The 16,763-nt window shown below is 39.6% G+C and overlaps 1 protein-coding gene across 3 annotated transcripts in view; it reads left to right on the top strand.

Annotated features, from left to right (window-relative positions):
- Positions 1 to 6,461, top strand: part of STOX2 (storkhead box 2) — a 179,437-nt gene extending 172,976 nt beyond the window's left edge. For all 3 annotated transcript variants that reach the window (XM_060246459.1, XM_060246460.1, XM_060246461.1), the window contains exons 3-4: positions 504 to 2,769; positions 6,180 to 6,461. In XM_060246459.1, coding sequence (XP_060102442.1) covers positions 504 to 2,769; positions 6,180 to 6,375 — 2,462 coding nt within the window. In that variant the 3' untranslated portion in view covers positions 6,376 to 6,461. The remainder of the gene's footprint in view (positions 1 to 503; positions 2,770 to 6,179) is intronic.
- Positions 6,462 to 16,763: the final 10,302 nt, after the last annotated feature.

Genomic DNA, 16,763 nt, shown 5'->3' with positions numbered 1-16,763 from the left:
CCAGGAACAAATATCCTGTATATTTTTTTCAAGGGTTAACAGCAATAGGAAATGTAAGATTTATATGAGAACAGCATCATGGTGTAGGAATCTTAAATCATTTTCTTGATCCCAGTCAGATCCCCAGTTCTGCTGTTTTCCCACTGTATATATGTGTGTGAGGAAATACAGACACTTATATGGTAATTATGTTTCCTTCCTCACATGAGAATAGCTGCTTCAGGGAACTGAGTGGGGTTGGAAAAAATGGTGCTTTGGGGAAGGATTGTAATTTGCTTTCCTATCCACAGTGGCTGCTGTTTACCCTCTTAAAATACCTGTGAGAGATCCATTCACAAATCTCCTGAAAGTACATCTTGTTGGACATTAGATCTTTGCCCAACACACTAACTCCAAAATCTTGTCAAAGCATAATATTGCAAGGATGGGCTTAAAATGAGAGTTCTGATCCCCCCCCCCATTATAAAACTCATTTATAAGATACGTTTTATTTATTTTTTTAGGTGTTCCAACTCCAAGTCCAGAAATCCTTCGTCATACCTTAAATATGCTTGTCCGAGAGAGGAAAATATACCCAACGCCTGATGGCTACTTCATAGTGACTCCACAAACATATTTTATAACACCATCTCTTATAAGAACTAACAGTAAATGGTACCATCTTGATGAGAGGATACCTGACAGGTCTCAGTGTACCTCTCCACAGCAAGGAACTATAACTCCTTCCACCTCAGGCTGCATCAGAGACAGAACGTTACCGAAAAACCACTGCGACTCTTGCCATTGTTGCAGAGAAGACATGCATAGTATGCATGCCTCCACCCTACAGAGAAAATCAGCAAAAGACTGCAAAGACTCCTATTGCCCCCCTTCTCTGTGCCAGGTGCCACCCACTGAAAAAAGTAAAAGTACTGTAAATTTTTCGTATAAAACTGAGACACTTACAAAGCCTAAAGATGGAGAAAAGCAGTCTAAAAAATTTGGGCTAAAATTGTTTCGACTGAGTTTCAAAAAGGACAAGACAAAGCAACTGGCCAATTTCTCTGCCCAGTTTCCTCCTGAGGAATGGCCTTTGAGGGATGAAGACACTCCTACCACTATACCTAGGGAGGTAGAGATGGAGATTATTAGGCGTATTAACCCAGATTTGACTGTGGAAAATGTTATGAGGCACACTGCACTAATGAAAAAACTTGAAGAAGAAAAGGCTCAACGAAGCAAGGCTGGATCTTCAGCTCACCATAGTGCAAGAAGTAAAAAAAGTAGAAGTCATAGGAAGTCTCATGGAAAATCTCGGTCACACAGCAAAACTCGGGTCTCTAAAGGAGATCCTTCCGAGGGTTCCCATTTGGATGTACCGGCTGAAAGAGACTATGATTTCTATGACCCCCTCACTAGATCCCCACGGGAAGGCTGCTTCATAATAGAACACAAAAGGGACAACTTTATCATGCACAGCAGTCCTAATGTTCTTGAATCTCATTTTCCAATGACACCTGAATGGGATGTTTCTGGTGAACTAGCCAAAAGAAGAACTGAGATGCCTTTTCCTGAACCATCAAGAGGAAGCTCCCATTCCAAGGTCCATCGAAGCCACAGCCATACGCAGGACCGACGATCAAGAAATGAGAGGTCTAATAAAGCCAAGGAGCGGTCTCGATCAATGGATAACTCAAAAGGACCCCTGGGTGCAATTTCTTTAGGTACTCCTGAAGAGATAGCTGAAGCTTGCAGCCAAGATGACCAAACAGCTAGCCAAACATACATTGATGATAGCACCTTAAGGCCTTCGCAGTCACTCAGTCATCAAAGGGCTCTGATGTCATCCGCAAACTACAAAGAGGTAGTTAAACCTGAAAAGACAGGTGGCAATGCAGACACTCCCTGTAGCTTGTTGGAACAAAACAAGTCAGCAGAGAATTTACCAACCTATAGTGAGCTCAATTCTTGTACAACAAAATCAGCCACTGATGATTATTTTCAGTGTAACACTTCTAGTGAGACTGTACTTACTGCTCCTTCACCTTTGGGGAAAAATAAAGATGACCATGACACAGTGACTTTGACAGATAGTATTAAAAAAGTGTCTCCTTCTGAAAGACAGTCACAACACATAGCCAGAGACCCAGGTGTACACAAAGAGGAGTCGCCTAAAGGGCCAAACAGTAGTGGTGGGCTAATTGCTACTAGCCAGCCCCCCGAAGTAATTGCAAATGGCCGATTGGTTCAACATCACAACACGGAATCCAGTAGCCTTGATAAGAGGAAAGAAATATTTAGCAAAGACACACTCTTTAAACCTCTCCACAGTACTCTGTCTGTGAACAGTTTCCATAAGCCCAGTGTGCCACTATTAAAACCTCATCAAAAGACGCCGTCAGACACGTTGCCAAGCAGATGCGACAAACTTGAGCAAACAATGGTGACCTCTGTTACACAAGTTATTCCCATTTCACAGAGACAACAAGAGCCAGCTGGGAACCAGGAAGCATCGTTTGATTATTACAATGTATCTGATGATGATGATTCCGATGAAGGGACAAATAAAAATGCTGAAGAAGAGAAGAATAGGGATGATGTGGGTACTATGCAGTGGCTTCTTGAGCGGGAAAAGGAAAGAGACCTGCAAAGGAAGTTTGAGAAAAATCTCACACTCCTCACTCCAAAGGAAACGGAAAACAGCAACAATCAGAGGGCCACACATTCAGCTAGACTGGACAGCATGGACAGCAGCAGCATCACTGTTGACAGTGGGTTCAATTCTCCACGGTAGGACTATACAATGCATTTATAAACATCTGTAATGCTTTAACCTAACATTAGCACTTCGTATTAATTAAGGTCATATTATTACTTTAAAAAAATTATGGCATTTCTTTTCCTGCAGCTTGGGACAATCTTGATGTGTTTGGTTAGTTGATTACCTATCCAAAAGGTGGCAGCAATCAAGTATTATTTATGGGCTTGTTGCACAGTTGGAGATCATTCCAGTTATTTACAAATATGCAAGTTGTTATTCTGCTAAATAGCCAGCCTTTGAGCCTATATGGACAACCATACTTTCATAGGATCAGTATAGGCTCATGATTAGACATGGGCATGAACCGAACCACGAATCACAATTTGTGCATAAATTAGGCCAGTTTGTGGTTTGTTCTGAACTGGTCTGGACCTTGGTGCTTCATTTGGTTCATTTTTGCAGTTTATTTTCCCAGACAACCTGGCATGGATTCAGTCAATTCCAAGCAACTTTGGGGTGGACTTCTGGGAGTCCTAGAAACACCTATAGCAGCTTGATTGGCAGCTCCAGAAGCCAATCACAGAATTCCCAATCTGCAGCATAGAGTTTTGTAAGAGCTGAAGCTGAGATTTCCTGGGGCCACCTGCTTTTTTTGGGGGGGAGGGGGGGCTAAAACTTGAACATTCCAAATCCAATCTTCGCCAAACTTGGAGGGTGGAGGAGAGCCTGCTGAAGACTCCCAGTAAGTTTTAAACCTTCCACACCAAATGAACCAATGAAACCTGAACTGGGTCAGAAATTGAACAAATCACAAAATGAACCACCATTTCCATCGTTTCTTGGCTATGCCTAGTCATGATCTAGATGTTAACAAGTTTTAAAGACACACATTTGATACAGATATGTGAAGATGGATTCTCCAGCTAGACTGTCTATATCATCCTTATGCTTGTGTGGAATTCCACAACTCTGTAAATGAAATCTGTTGGTAAACCTCTTGGGTTACTATTAAGGCATTGTGCTTGCAAATTAGTACAAAAACTACCACTATCTGCATATTTGTAATGAAGAGAGAGCCCCAGTAAGTTCCAAAGCTCTTTTCTATGTGGTGGGCTTGCTTAAGAGATAAACCTTAGTCTGATGGCAAGAAGCTATACAGGTGGAAATCATCTGTAGCTGGACATTTTTTGTTAAGAAGCAAGTAAGTGCAGCAAATGAGCACCCTATCATTCATCAACAAGGAAAGTGACATACTTATAAATAAAATAATCTTAATTTATTTATTTATTACTTTAAATTTCTATCCCGCCCTCTCTGCATGCGGTCTCAGGGCGGCTAACAACATTCATTTTTACAGATTAAAAACCAATAAAAAATAGTTACAGTTTAAAATTATTTAAAAACATTTCATTTAATGGTGCTGTATCACTACAATATAATATAATATAAGCGGTGATCATATAGTACTCTATAATGATGCAGGGTGGCAGCTCTCTCCCGGTTAGATCTCAAAGGCCTGTTGAAACAGTTCAGTCTTACAGATCCTGCGGAAAGTAGAGAGAACCCGCAGGGCCCTTATGGCCTCTGGGAGAGCATTCCACAATTCTGGTGCTGCCACCGAGAAGTCCCTAGCTCGCGTCAGCCGCAACCTAGCCTCCTTTGGTCCAGGGATGGACAATAGATTTTTTGTCCCTGAACGCAGTGCTTTCTGGGGAACATGTGGAGAAAGCTGGTCCCGCAGATAGACAGGCCCCTGACCATAGAGGGCTTTAAAGGTCAATACCAACACCTTGAAACGGACTTGGAACACAATAGGTATCAATGCAGCTCTCTCAGCACTGACCGAATGTGCTCCCACCGGGGGAGCCCCATTAACAGGCGTGCCGCAGCGTTCTGCACTAGCTGTAGTTTCCGAGTGAGCGCCAAGGGTAGCCCCATATAGAGAGCATTACAGTGATCTATTCTTGAGGTGACCGTAGCATGGATCACCATTGCTAAGTTGTCACGCTCCAGGTAAGGGACCAACTGTCGCACCCGCCGAAGATGAAAAAGGCGGATCTAGTAGTGGCTGCTACTTGAGCCTCCATTGTAAGAGAGCACTCAAGGAGCACATTGAGTTCTTGATGACACTAGAGAAATATTAAAACTTCTAGAATATACTATGAATTGAACATTAGTGTGGTTTGTTTCTGAGTAAATGAAACACACATAGAATCATGCTGTCATCAAGACTTACTTCCAAGGAAACATGTATAGGATGAGGCAGATAACCCAAATGAAGGTAATGAAATAGTGAGATAGCTTTTGATTTCACATAATTCTTTCTCAAGCTGGGTTTTAAACACAAAATTGGAGCTGAGAGAAAAAGATGTTGCCGGTGAAGGATATGGAATGTGACTTTCGAAGTCAAATAGTCTTAGTAGAATGATGCATAACTGTGGAAACAGCACACTGAGGTGAACCTTACTTATACTTAAGAATAATCGCAGTACAACCAAAGGAAAGGAAAGCAAATATATTGTTGACTGCCTTGCGGACTTGTACAGACAAATAGCCATTAGCTAACATACAGGGTAAATTGAAAAGCCACCAAACATCACGTGCCACAATTGTCACCTGCATCTGCCACTACTACTGACAATGTTCACGAGCATGGATACGCAAGAATGAAAGTTGTGGTAATTTCATTGCCTAAAATACACTTGGAATATTCATTCTCTGGTCAAGGTTTTTGGAATGGATGTCCATATTGCAAGGGATTTTGGAAGGGATTTGTAAAAAGTCTTTTCAAATATGCCCTGTATGCATTGGGGCAAGGGATAGATACGCCAGTAGTGCTCCATGGAGCCTGCAGTGCAGTTTTAACCTCATAACTTAGTTCAATCATGAAGCAGCCCCCTGCAGCTGATACACAACAACCCTGTGCACCAGCTGGGAGTGCAAAGGTGCTCTGTTCTTCAGCAGTGTGGATATATTGTTTGTCTCGCTTGAATGACAAATGGTAACTTCAGTGTTCTGACATTTGTTCAAAATTAGAATTCTTTAACACTGAAGATTTCAGGTATTAAAAGGAATTAGTACGATGACTGATTATTACTGGATCAACCATTCTGTGGTTTTGAACATTTTTACAGGTATTGCTTAAACTTTGCAAGCTTGTCTTTGCAGTCACAAAGGTTTTTATATATATATATATATTTAAATTAAGGATATGTATCAGTTCCCAGCACATTGAATTTCTCAGTCAGCATCAACTTCCAGCAAAAGGATGAAATTGTGGTGCTCCTACAGTCCTGGGTATATTGTTAGCTGAGATCGTTCTGTTGCAATAACATTGTGTTAAAAAATAAAATATTTCTATGGTTTTTTACTTCCTGGCAAGGCAGATGGATATATATATATATATCTGTATGTTATATGTGTATTTTCCCCCCTTTAGCACTCGTGAGAGCTTAGCTTCCAACACTTCAAGTATCGTTGAAAGCAACCGACGTCAGAACCCAGCTCTCAGCCCTGCGCATGGTGGTGCTGGTCCAGTGTTCAGCTATCGAGCAGCTGCTGACCCACCAACAAGTGAAGCTGAAAAACTGCAGAAACCTGCTAATTGCCTGCAAGCTTCTGTTACAAGTGTTTGATAGTGCTTCTGCCTCAGATCTTCTGTCTCATCCTATACAGTAAAGTTTACGACACTGGGACTAATGTTTACGTCTTTGGGAAGGGGGGGGAAACAGGCATCTCAAACTGCACAGTTTTTTTGTGTCTACTTAAACTGTGCTGCTAAGTAGGCTAGGGGCAACAAAGAAATCTTTATTTCAAAGTATCGCTTTTCACATTTGCGGCTCTGTAGCAGCAGAATAGCAGTAGGGATAATATGTACACTTTTGCTTCACTTAATCGTAACTGAGCACATATATGAAAGTCTAGACACTGTAAGTGTAATCTGCATTTTCAATGTCATGCAGTTGCCAACTTCATTTTAAAAATGCCACAGATATGTGATGCCCCCTACCACTGGTTAAGCTCTTTGCCACAGAGTTGATGCTTTCCCTTTATAACAGAGCCTTCCATTGAAAGTAAACAGCTAAGAGTCACCTTGTGGGGGAAACAATGCCAAACAAAACTTAGGAAAAGACCTCAGCACTACCTGTGAATTATTTATACATCTGTCATTTTCACTGTGAGTTTTCATGACATGATCTTGGAAGAATCCATAGCCAATGTAAGTCAAAAGAGGTCATGTTTTAAAGATGCAGGAAGGGGCGAGAGAAAAGGAGATGCTGTTTATTTTTGCTTTGTTTGATTTCTTTAAAAGTATATATTATGCTTGCCTAAAATTTATTTCTTAATTTCCCCTAGCTGCAAGCAGGGATACAAGACTTTGAATTTAAGGTGAGGAAAGAGAAACCTAACTTTGATTGGAGCATGTCACTAAGTGATAGAAAATTTAACAAAGAAAGGTAGTTTTTTAAATAGGTGTTCACTGTGCCACTCCAGTTGTTACTCCAAATTACTATTGAAATGATTTGTTTGAACAAAGGAGGAGAAGAAAGATCTTTGTGATACAAATGATGAGTAAATAGCCTGAAGAGTTGATTTCTTTCTATGGAAGGACATATTTCTATTTTATGTAATTTTTAGAGTGCCTAAATTAGGCTGTTGAAACTAGCATACACTGTAGAGGTTATCAGAGAACAGAGTTTAGAGACTAATAAACTTCAGGCCTTTTATTGAATTACATTTCTTTGTGAGTTAACATTGTATGGAAATACTTAGGTTTTTAAAAAGTCATATGAGTTGAAATTAAATGTGTTCAGAAGGATCACTGGTAAAGAGAGATTACTTTTCTAGTCTGAAAGAATGAGAGATGATAAAACAGTTTTCATTGATGTACTCAAAAGCTTGCTAAGTTTTTCATCGACAAAGGTTAGTTCAATAAAAGACATCACTTTACCTCTTTTTTTGTGTGTCTCACAAAGTTGATAGTGGAAGCTCTGTATCTACAGATTTGTTATACTTATGCCCTGAAATTGCTAATCCAAAGTAATTTAGAAATCCTATTCCTGTTGAAATTGTGGAGCCCTCTAAAATTAAAAATAAACTTCAGAAGTATAAAGGGGCAAATTTTGCTCATCATTATTTATGCAATCCCATACTCCAGGAAATGATGTTCGTGTCATCATAATGACAGTACTAACAGAAGAAGAAAATAGTAGTTCAGAAGCAGTGTAAATTGCTGAATGTGCATTGATATTTATACTTCCTCTGTCTTTCGGTGATACCCAGGTGCTATAACCAAGTGTACCAGTAAAGACAGTATTTTCAACTGGTAATGAGAGCCATTCATATAGCCTGCTCAAGCTTCTTGTGTTCTGTGTTGTCTTCTGAAGGTGCACTCTTATACTTAAACACCTTTCAGGTGCTTATGACATAGCTTTATAAACACTGGACACAACTGGTTTTAGTTTACAGTGGGGTAGGTCATGCCATTGCAAATCAAAGGGTTCTAGAGAACAGCACAGTCTCCAATGTGCCTGCTGGAGATCTGTATAAAGCCTTTTTTTTTTTTTAATGGTGGGAAGTGCTCCATACAGGAAATGCTGATGTGCACACTGAGCTTTTGGAATCCTGTGGAGCTTTGAGTTGCAGCACTTATACTTACAACAACCAGTCAAATTGAGTCTAGAAGGATTCTTTATTATCATGTAAAAATTCTCTTTGCTACACGCGGTGAAGATGGCTCAGTGCATGGAACGGAGGTTATTATGCTGCTTGGTTGGTTTGTCATTTGGCTTCCTGCCTATAAATACCTTCGAAGCTATGTTGTAATAACCCAGAAATGCATTGCCTAATGAAATTTATTGCTTACATATGTAACTCTGGGAATATTTAAAACAGGCAGAGACTCCAGAGTTACTAGTGTTTTAAGGGGGAATTGCTATAACACTATACAGTAGCTAACCATGACCTTTTTTTTTGGTTTGAGATGTGCTCTGATAATTATAGTATGTATCAGTTCACTAAATAAAATTGCTAATATGGTATCTTAATTTATAGCTGAAAGCAAAATAAAAATTAATAAAATGCAGTATTAAAATGTGAATGGGGAGGATGTATGAGGAACATTCTTCCTTCAGCTCTTTTAGTTAAAATTATTGAAATTGATACATGTAGCAGTTATACAGATGATATCATTCCGATGTTAAAAATACATTCTCCCTGGGTGATATTTGAAGGTTCCCAAAGACAAGCTTTAAAAGGGTCCTGTTAATGTTGGCATGGCTGTTAGCCAATAATATGTTTATGGCATTTTATTAGCATTAATGTGACTCTCAGAACATGTAATTATAAACTGAAAATACAAAAAGAAACATTCTTATTGTGCATTTTTTAATATAAGAAAAGCCCATCTTGAGAATATCAAAAATTATACCAGCAACGGAGCTTGAATATTTTTATCACCCTGTGATAAAATCATGATGACCTTTGTCTTGCATGGTTGAATATCTAACACCCTCTTTTCCAATGTATCAAATGAAAGGTTTACAAAACCAGAATGCGTTGAATCTCTATATTGTGTTCAACTTTAAAGGGTCAACACAAATCTGTCGGCATTTTGCACACTTGATATGTATTATTATAATACAACATGTTACTTTTATGGTAAGAACTTTTTTTTACACATATAACTACCTCCATCAATTTGATGAAATGCAGCAACATGTTTTTTAAAAGGGGTATTTGTTAAGAGCAATGTTGAAAACTTTATGAAGAAAAGGCCATGACGTTCTCTTGTGTGTCGGTGCTTGCGTATGAAGTCATTTTTCATTGCCATGATTTCCTGTTACTGTATTCAATTGGCTTTTGGCTTTAGTAGTAATGAAATTTCATATAAGGATCATAGAATCCTTTTGAGGAACAAAAGGGGGTGGGTCAAAATTATCCTTTGACTTTCTATTTCTGAAATCTCTACCTGGTAGAAAGTCAAGTGTTGGTTGTAACTTAGAAGCCTGTTAATGTATACAGTATATGGAATATGATTGGCGGTTTGGGGCTTAGCAGAAGACACACCAGGTCTATTGCCTCCATTTTCAACACTTGGGCCCTATTCTGCCTTGATTTATAGCAGCATATCACAACAGAGCTTAGTTTTATCTGCCTTTAGATGGACCACTGGTGTGATGCACTCACATTGTCTCATGCATCTTGGGGATCAGATACTATAGAGCCCATATTTTTTCAATTCTGAAATAATTTGACCAACAGAACCACCAGGTAAGGTATAGGAGTGTTTGTCCTTAAGGCATCTAGTGAAAAAAAAGGAGAGGAACAGTTAAGTAGCTAATTCCAGAAGCATCCTAAGAAAAGAATAAGTGGCTGTTGTGCTTCAGCAAGAATAATTTTTACAGATGCTCATGGTGCAATCCTAAGGTTTTGTTCAGTCCAAGGCATGCTGTCATCATTCTTGCAAAAATAACAAACAACAAAGGAAGAGCAGTTTGGGAGAATCTTTTAATTGGTTATTTAAACCTGTGCCTATTATACTCAGGGCTGTGAATGATCTGTGCCTGAAAAATTCAGATTCTGCTGCAGGAAAAATCCAGGTTCTGCCTGAGAGGAGTTATGTTCTATAAGCTGAACATACATATTTTGCTTCTCTCAGATTGAAGCCGCACTCCCTTGACTCCAGGTTTTAGGCAGTGGTATTCTAAAATTTTTAGATTTTACTTCATGCATCTCTTTTGCAGCTGTTTGGAAAAGCTTGTGAAAGCTGAGATTCAAGGGATCCTGAATACCATGCCAGATCCAGATTCCATACTTGAGTGTCACAGTTGTGGTTGTACCAAGAGCATACAGCCCTGTTTATAAAACAGCTACATGGTTAAAAAAGCATCCTTGCTCTCAATACATTACCAGCAACAGAGTAAGTGGCAATTGCATTCACTTTTTGACAAAGTCAATCACTTCTAAAATTAAAGAGCAGTTGATGAAACAGTGGTCGTAGGTTGCACTGATATTGTGCCTTTTGCCAGAGGATTTACCACTGGAAATAAACTCACTCAACATGCTTTCCAGTAAGGGTGTTTTTGTCCAAGATGTTAGTGCCACAGATTTGTCATTACCAAGATATACTCATTTGACTTAAAAGTGACTGTGCTTCAATGTACCCTTTGGCTGCCTCTATAGATTTTCCCAGTGTCAGTTTTTGAGATTGCTTTTGCCAGCAATGAGTAGTTTAATATTTTAAATGAGTTCAAGGTTAACTCTTCAGCAAATGACAACATTTTGGAGCCTTGCCAGGCTTTTATTAGTGTCAAAAATGGTTCACGTCCCACAACACAGCCTGTGTGAGTAACTGAAGAACACTAAGAAACGCTAAGAAAAAAAGGGGAGGGGAGGAATACAAAAGGTTTTGCCAAATAACAGTATTATTGAGCTCAGTAAACTGGGTTCTATTGCAGTTTGTTTCTTTCTGTTCTTTCAGAGAACTTTGTTATTAAACGGTAATACGTTAATCAAAACAATGTTCTCCGCTTTAATTGTGAAGATAATTGGCCCCTACCAGATGTGTGTTTTGATTTCACTCCCCAAAGCCACATATACACATGTCCATCTTGTTAAGCAGCTTGGCACCCGCCCCCCCCCATCCCCCAACAGGTGACCATTACTAGCACTGAAAGCCCTGCAAGAATCAGTTGCTGGGTGATGCAGATTTTCCTTCCTCCCAACTAGCTTTTGGACTTGCTTGCCTGCAGGTTTGCCTGTGGGGTTTTGCTGAGGGATCTGGGCATTTGCTGAGGGATTTGAGCTATCACAGGATAGTGTTCTGTCATTCCAAAATCTATATCCACTTCTGTTGAGACAAATCACACTTAACATGACTAGAATAAAAGAAATTTAGCCAGTATTCAGGAATATTTGGAATTCTAAAAAATCCCTATCTCTAGTGCTATAATAAACATCAGTGTTTTATGAAAATGGTCCAAACGAAGCCCACAGAGGGAGCACATGGAAGTGTTTCTATGTTTATTCAGCACTGTTGATCTACAGCAGTAGTGGGAGCTAGATTATGCATTAAATCAAGCCCTGCAGGGCTGTCAGACTCTCAGCATTGCAGCTGGCTGGATGCTTGGTAAAGCCTCAGTTTTTACCGGCTTCTCTGCATAGCAAGAAAGTGGGCTTTAACATCAAATGCTGAATAGGCTGCAGTGTGCAGCTAATAATCATGAGAATTAGTATAGCTGCACTCAACTTCTTTGAAGAAGCTAAAAGTAATAATAGCCTATACAGAGAAAGTACCCAGCCTTGCCAAGTCTGTGGGCACTCTGGCAGTTTTGAAAAAGGGCACTGGGTACAATCACAAAATGGCTGCCATTGGGAACGAGGTCAATCTCAAAATGTTGGGAGGTTCACCAAACGTTCAGAGGTTCTAGGCCAAGTGCCCGTCTATAGTAGAGGGAGCTGCTTCCAAATGGGCAGTCCCTCCTGGGCTCTTTGCTTTGGGAAAGAGATGCTGTTTGTTTTCATTTCCGAAGGAGAAGGGTTTTGTGCCTTGATTGGCCAGAGAAAGCCGTTTCCAAGCCCAGAGACATTTTTAAAAGCCTGTGGCCAAGCATGCATGTGGTGCTTTTGTTTGGGATGAGCTCAGCAGTTTGTCAGCTGACAGGGAGTTGCCTACAGTCCAATTTCACTTTCTGTTCCATTCACGACCCCAAGTTTGGACCCACCAGCAGGCACCAAGAAACAAATCACTGGGTGCCATGGTATCCTAGACCCCATGTTGGTGATTACTGTTTTACAGTGTATATGTATACAGTAAAATGGTTGTGAATAATAGACAAAAGTAGTTAATGGTGAGCAAAGCCTAATTCTGGTTGTCAGAAAATGGAGCAGAAGGGAAGTGTTATTGTGCGGGTGGCAGATCAGAACACAGTTCAGCACAGAACCATTGTGTATCTTATACTGGACCTGCCAAACTTGCATCTTGCCAAGTCTATGGTGCATAAGCACTTCAGAAACTCACCAGAGTGCCTCCATTGAGAGTAGTTCTGGGTCATTTTCATGGTATGTGAAAGGTACCCTGCTAAATGTTAAGCAAACTTCTCTGTGAGAAACACACACGCACACACCCCTTGATGCTAGTACACAATAGTACTGTGAGTATAGGTTGCATACATAATCAGACACCCTCCTGTGAGCATGAAAAATCTGAATAGGGCCCGTAAAGTAATTGGTACAGCTGTTGACTTCTGTACGAACAAGAGTTACATTTAAAGGGATCATAATTCTGCAGGTAACCTTCTGTGAGTGACTGAATGTGACTGTTGCATTAGGTTTAAATGAGTTAATAAATGCAAATGGGACTTACTGTATGCTAGAAGGGAGTTTTGCAACCAAGACTGCCTTGTATAAATGTGTTTGCACTGAAAAAAAAAATTAAATTACTTGGTCTCTGGTTGCTGTAAAGGTCATCCAAGCTGGATGTTCTGTTTATATTGTATAGTATTTCATATGAAATAATTACAGTTCATGAAATGTCTTCCCTTAACGTTACTGTTTTATAACAGCACATTTGTGACATGGTTTTTATTGTGTCAGTGTACCATATTGTAAATGATGATAACTTGTCATGCTTAGAATAATAACTTAAAAGGAAAAAAAGGACAGGGATTTTTGTAAGTCTATATTTGAAAGTCCCTCCATATGGTAATATTGTGTTCATGTTGTATATGTAGTGTTGTGTGAAATATCCATTTTGGATTGTGTTACTTTTTAAAATATTAAATAACATTTGGTTATATGTTATGTCTTTCAGTCTTTTTATTTTATTTTGCAAATGGCGCTGCCGTGAGGAAGATCTGTATGCTAGTTATGTTTTGTGTTTTCAACTCATTTTATCATGTTTATGTTTTTAATTTCTGTGTTGGAAACTAAACTAACTTTTGGCCATATGAAAATGCCTTATTCCAAGTCTGAACATTGAGCCATCCAGCCAAATATTTACTCTGACAGCAGAGTTCCCTAGTCTTTACTACCAGAGTTCTTTGAATGAAGCATGCATAGCATATGCTGTGCATTTGAGCCCCAGTAGCATCTCTTAAAAAGTTAGGAAAACTTCAGCAGTAGAGAACCAAAGAACGACCATGGTCACCATAATTAGAATGGAATTTAATAATGGATCTTTCAGGAATCAACTTGTGTCTTACTTACAACATTGAAAAATGGATTTGAGGATAATTGCAGAGCCTTTTCTTCAAAAACAGAGGAGGTTTTAACAAACTGGATGCTGGCAGGGTGACATTATTTGCGATATTGGTTTTGCTGCATTCCTAAGCAGACGGAGCATATAGTGAACAGAATGATCTACAGAATCTTTTCATGAATGATCATTGATACCAGCATGTCCGTACTAAAACCACATTGGTATAGAACCAAAGTTAGTCATGTCCTTCCTCAGGGAATTTTGGGAAATTGAACTTAATAGAGTGCTGCAGATTCTCTTAAAGTTTCCCAGCTCCCCACTCAAAACTCCTGTTCCCTGTTGAGCAGGAATGACAACCAGTTCGTATTTGTGGTGTATACGAACTTGGAATGGATGACCCACTTAAATCCGGAGCTCTTACAAAATTATGTTCAAACTACATATTTGTATTAAAAAATAATAAGACCACACTATTTGCACTGACCAGGCAGTCTTTGAATGGACATTCTCTTGGACTCAGCCTTCTTCAGTGAAACTTTAATTCTGTTGTGTCTTATTGACATATTATCTACTAGGGAGAGCTGCAATTCTGCCACCTCAATACTATAATCCGTTTCCAGCATCCTACTGCCCTCAGTTCCAAATCCTGGCCTCTTCCTTGCAAACAGCTACCCTGGCTTTGGCCAGGCATCTTTTCCAGGGCAACTGTAATGCATTAGACTGACCCCCAAGTCTCCATGCAGTCTCCCTCTTGATTTCCACCAGCATCTCTCCTTTTCACTCCCTCACTGTGTAAATTCACCTGTGGGCAAGTTCTTTTCTTCCTGTCTGCTATGCTCACATACCATTCCTTTCTCTGAAACAGCATTGTATGTCTGTAATCGGGTCTAACCTTGAAAACCACGCTGATGTATATAGACTGGATTTGTTGCTACCTGTAGCTGAGTGTCTTGAGGGGTTTTTTCCTCCCTAATGTCTTTGTGAAGACATCCTGTTATCTTGCCTTCTGATATGTTGACTACTTGGCAGTCTGCTTCTATTAATGAGAAAAATGGAAATACTAGGTTGGGACTGAAAGTGATGCACTCACACAACATGACCTGGAGCTGTTGATGCACAACTGAACCGATTGTGTGACAGGTAAACTGGCAACATTTTGAATGGATTCTGTTTGTGGAACTGGACAACACTATTCTCAGAGGCTAGGGAACCCATTTCCTGTTCCCTGAGATTTGGGGGCAGAGCTAACCTTCACCGATAATACAGCAAAAACTATTCCTGAGTGATAGCACAGCCATTCAAATACCATTCCTGTGATGGATGTATGCTGGTTTGTCCTCAGGAACTTGCAGGTAAGGTTCCAGCCCTCCTTTTCTTTCCACATGCATGCCTGACTCCTATATATTTTGTAGTTTAACAAAAAACAGGAACAACACACACAAAGAATTTAGCTGTTTTCCTCAATAGTGGTGTTTTCAGATTTTGTTTCATTGCAGAACAGAATGTTTTCAAGAATTTGATCTCTGCTAAAAGCTTGTGGGTGACTACTCATCAGTGTCAGCTGAGTCACAGACATGTGCATTATTCCTTCCTTGGCATCTGGTGAGTTGGCTTGAGATGATAACTAAGCAGAAGCAGATGTTTTAAGGTTCTAGTTCAACCTCTGTGTAACCAGTGAACCCAATTGCCTCACATTATCTGTTGAAGCAGAAAGAATTACAGCTTGTCATTACAGCCTCTCCCCAACATTCACCATCCTAGTATAGTGGATGTCCCATATGTGGGTGGTCTGAGCACCAAACGACAAGGACAGAGAACAGGAGGATGTACTTGATTTTGGAGGTGAGTTTGGTGATGTGCACTAAAATAACAAAATAGGGAAAGCTTGCTGTTAAGGTAAGTGAGAAATTAGAAAAGAAATCTTTCATCAGATATTCAGAGGTACTGAAAAGACAGTGTGAAATGAATATGAGTGAAAAAAAGCATCCTACACAACATACCAACAAGGAGGGGTGGAGATTAAGTGAAGCAAATGCCAGTTGGAGGTAGTGTAATGATCATTAAAGGAAAAGGGTCATTGCAGAAAAACAGCTTAACTGATCACAACTATTGTTTAATTTGTAAAAGAAAACAGGGTTATAGATTAAATGGATAACTCTGGAACTGAAGGGGAAAATATGATAAAATGATATGACAAGTAATAGTCCATGTGGAAGAACACAAAAGCCAGGAAAAAGAAGGAGAAAGAACAAAATTATAAAAGACAAGGGGGAACACACAAGGACTTCCAGGGGGCTTATGTTTTCTGCTTTGCTACTACTATCCCTTCCATGAAAGACCCAATATTCCCAGTTCATGCCCATCCCTAGTGTTTAAATAATCTTTTTAGTGCCAATTTATTTCCAACATTATTATATCTTTGTTAATGGTAGACGCAAGATTAAAATCCCCATTAATTAAAATTATGATATCACCAGCAGAAAACTCATCTAGGACTTGTTCTAATTGTTTATAGAAGTTACATTGATTAACATTTGGGATGTAAATATTTACTAGAGTAAAAAGTTTACCTTTTAAATCTTCCTTCAAAAACTGACTTCTGTGGCAGAAATCCAATCTTGACTTGCATATTAGGCCATACCACCTGACCTGGGAGCACATGGCTGCCACATGGTGGGTCAGGCCAGCCGCAGCCCTGGCCAGCCCAGGTGGAGCTTCACTCCTGTGGGCTCCAGCCAAAAAAAAAGCCCTGCTCTATTGTGTTCAAACTGCATTATTCCCTTTCCTCTCCTTTTGTTTTGATATGCAATGTTTTCATTTTAA

This window comes from Heteronotia binoei, chromosome 9, assembly GCF_032191835.1.
Source record: "Heteronotia binoei isolate CCM8104 ecotype False Entrance Well chromosome 9, APGP_CSIRO_Hbin_v1, whole genome shotgun sequence".
NCBI lineage: Eukaryota > Metazoa > Chordata > Lepidosauria > Squamata > Gekkonidae > Heteronotia > Heteronotia binoei.
The sequence above is the reverse complement of the archived record's forward strand: the minus strand, read 5'-3'. Positions and strand labels throughout refer to the sequence as shown.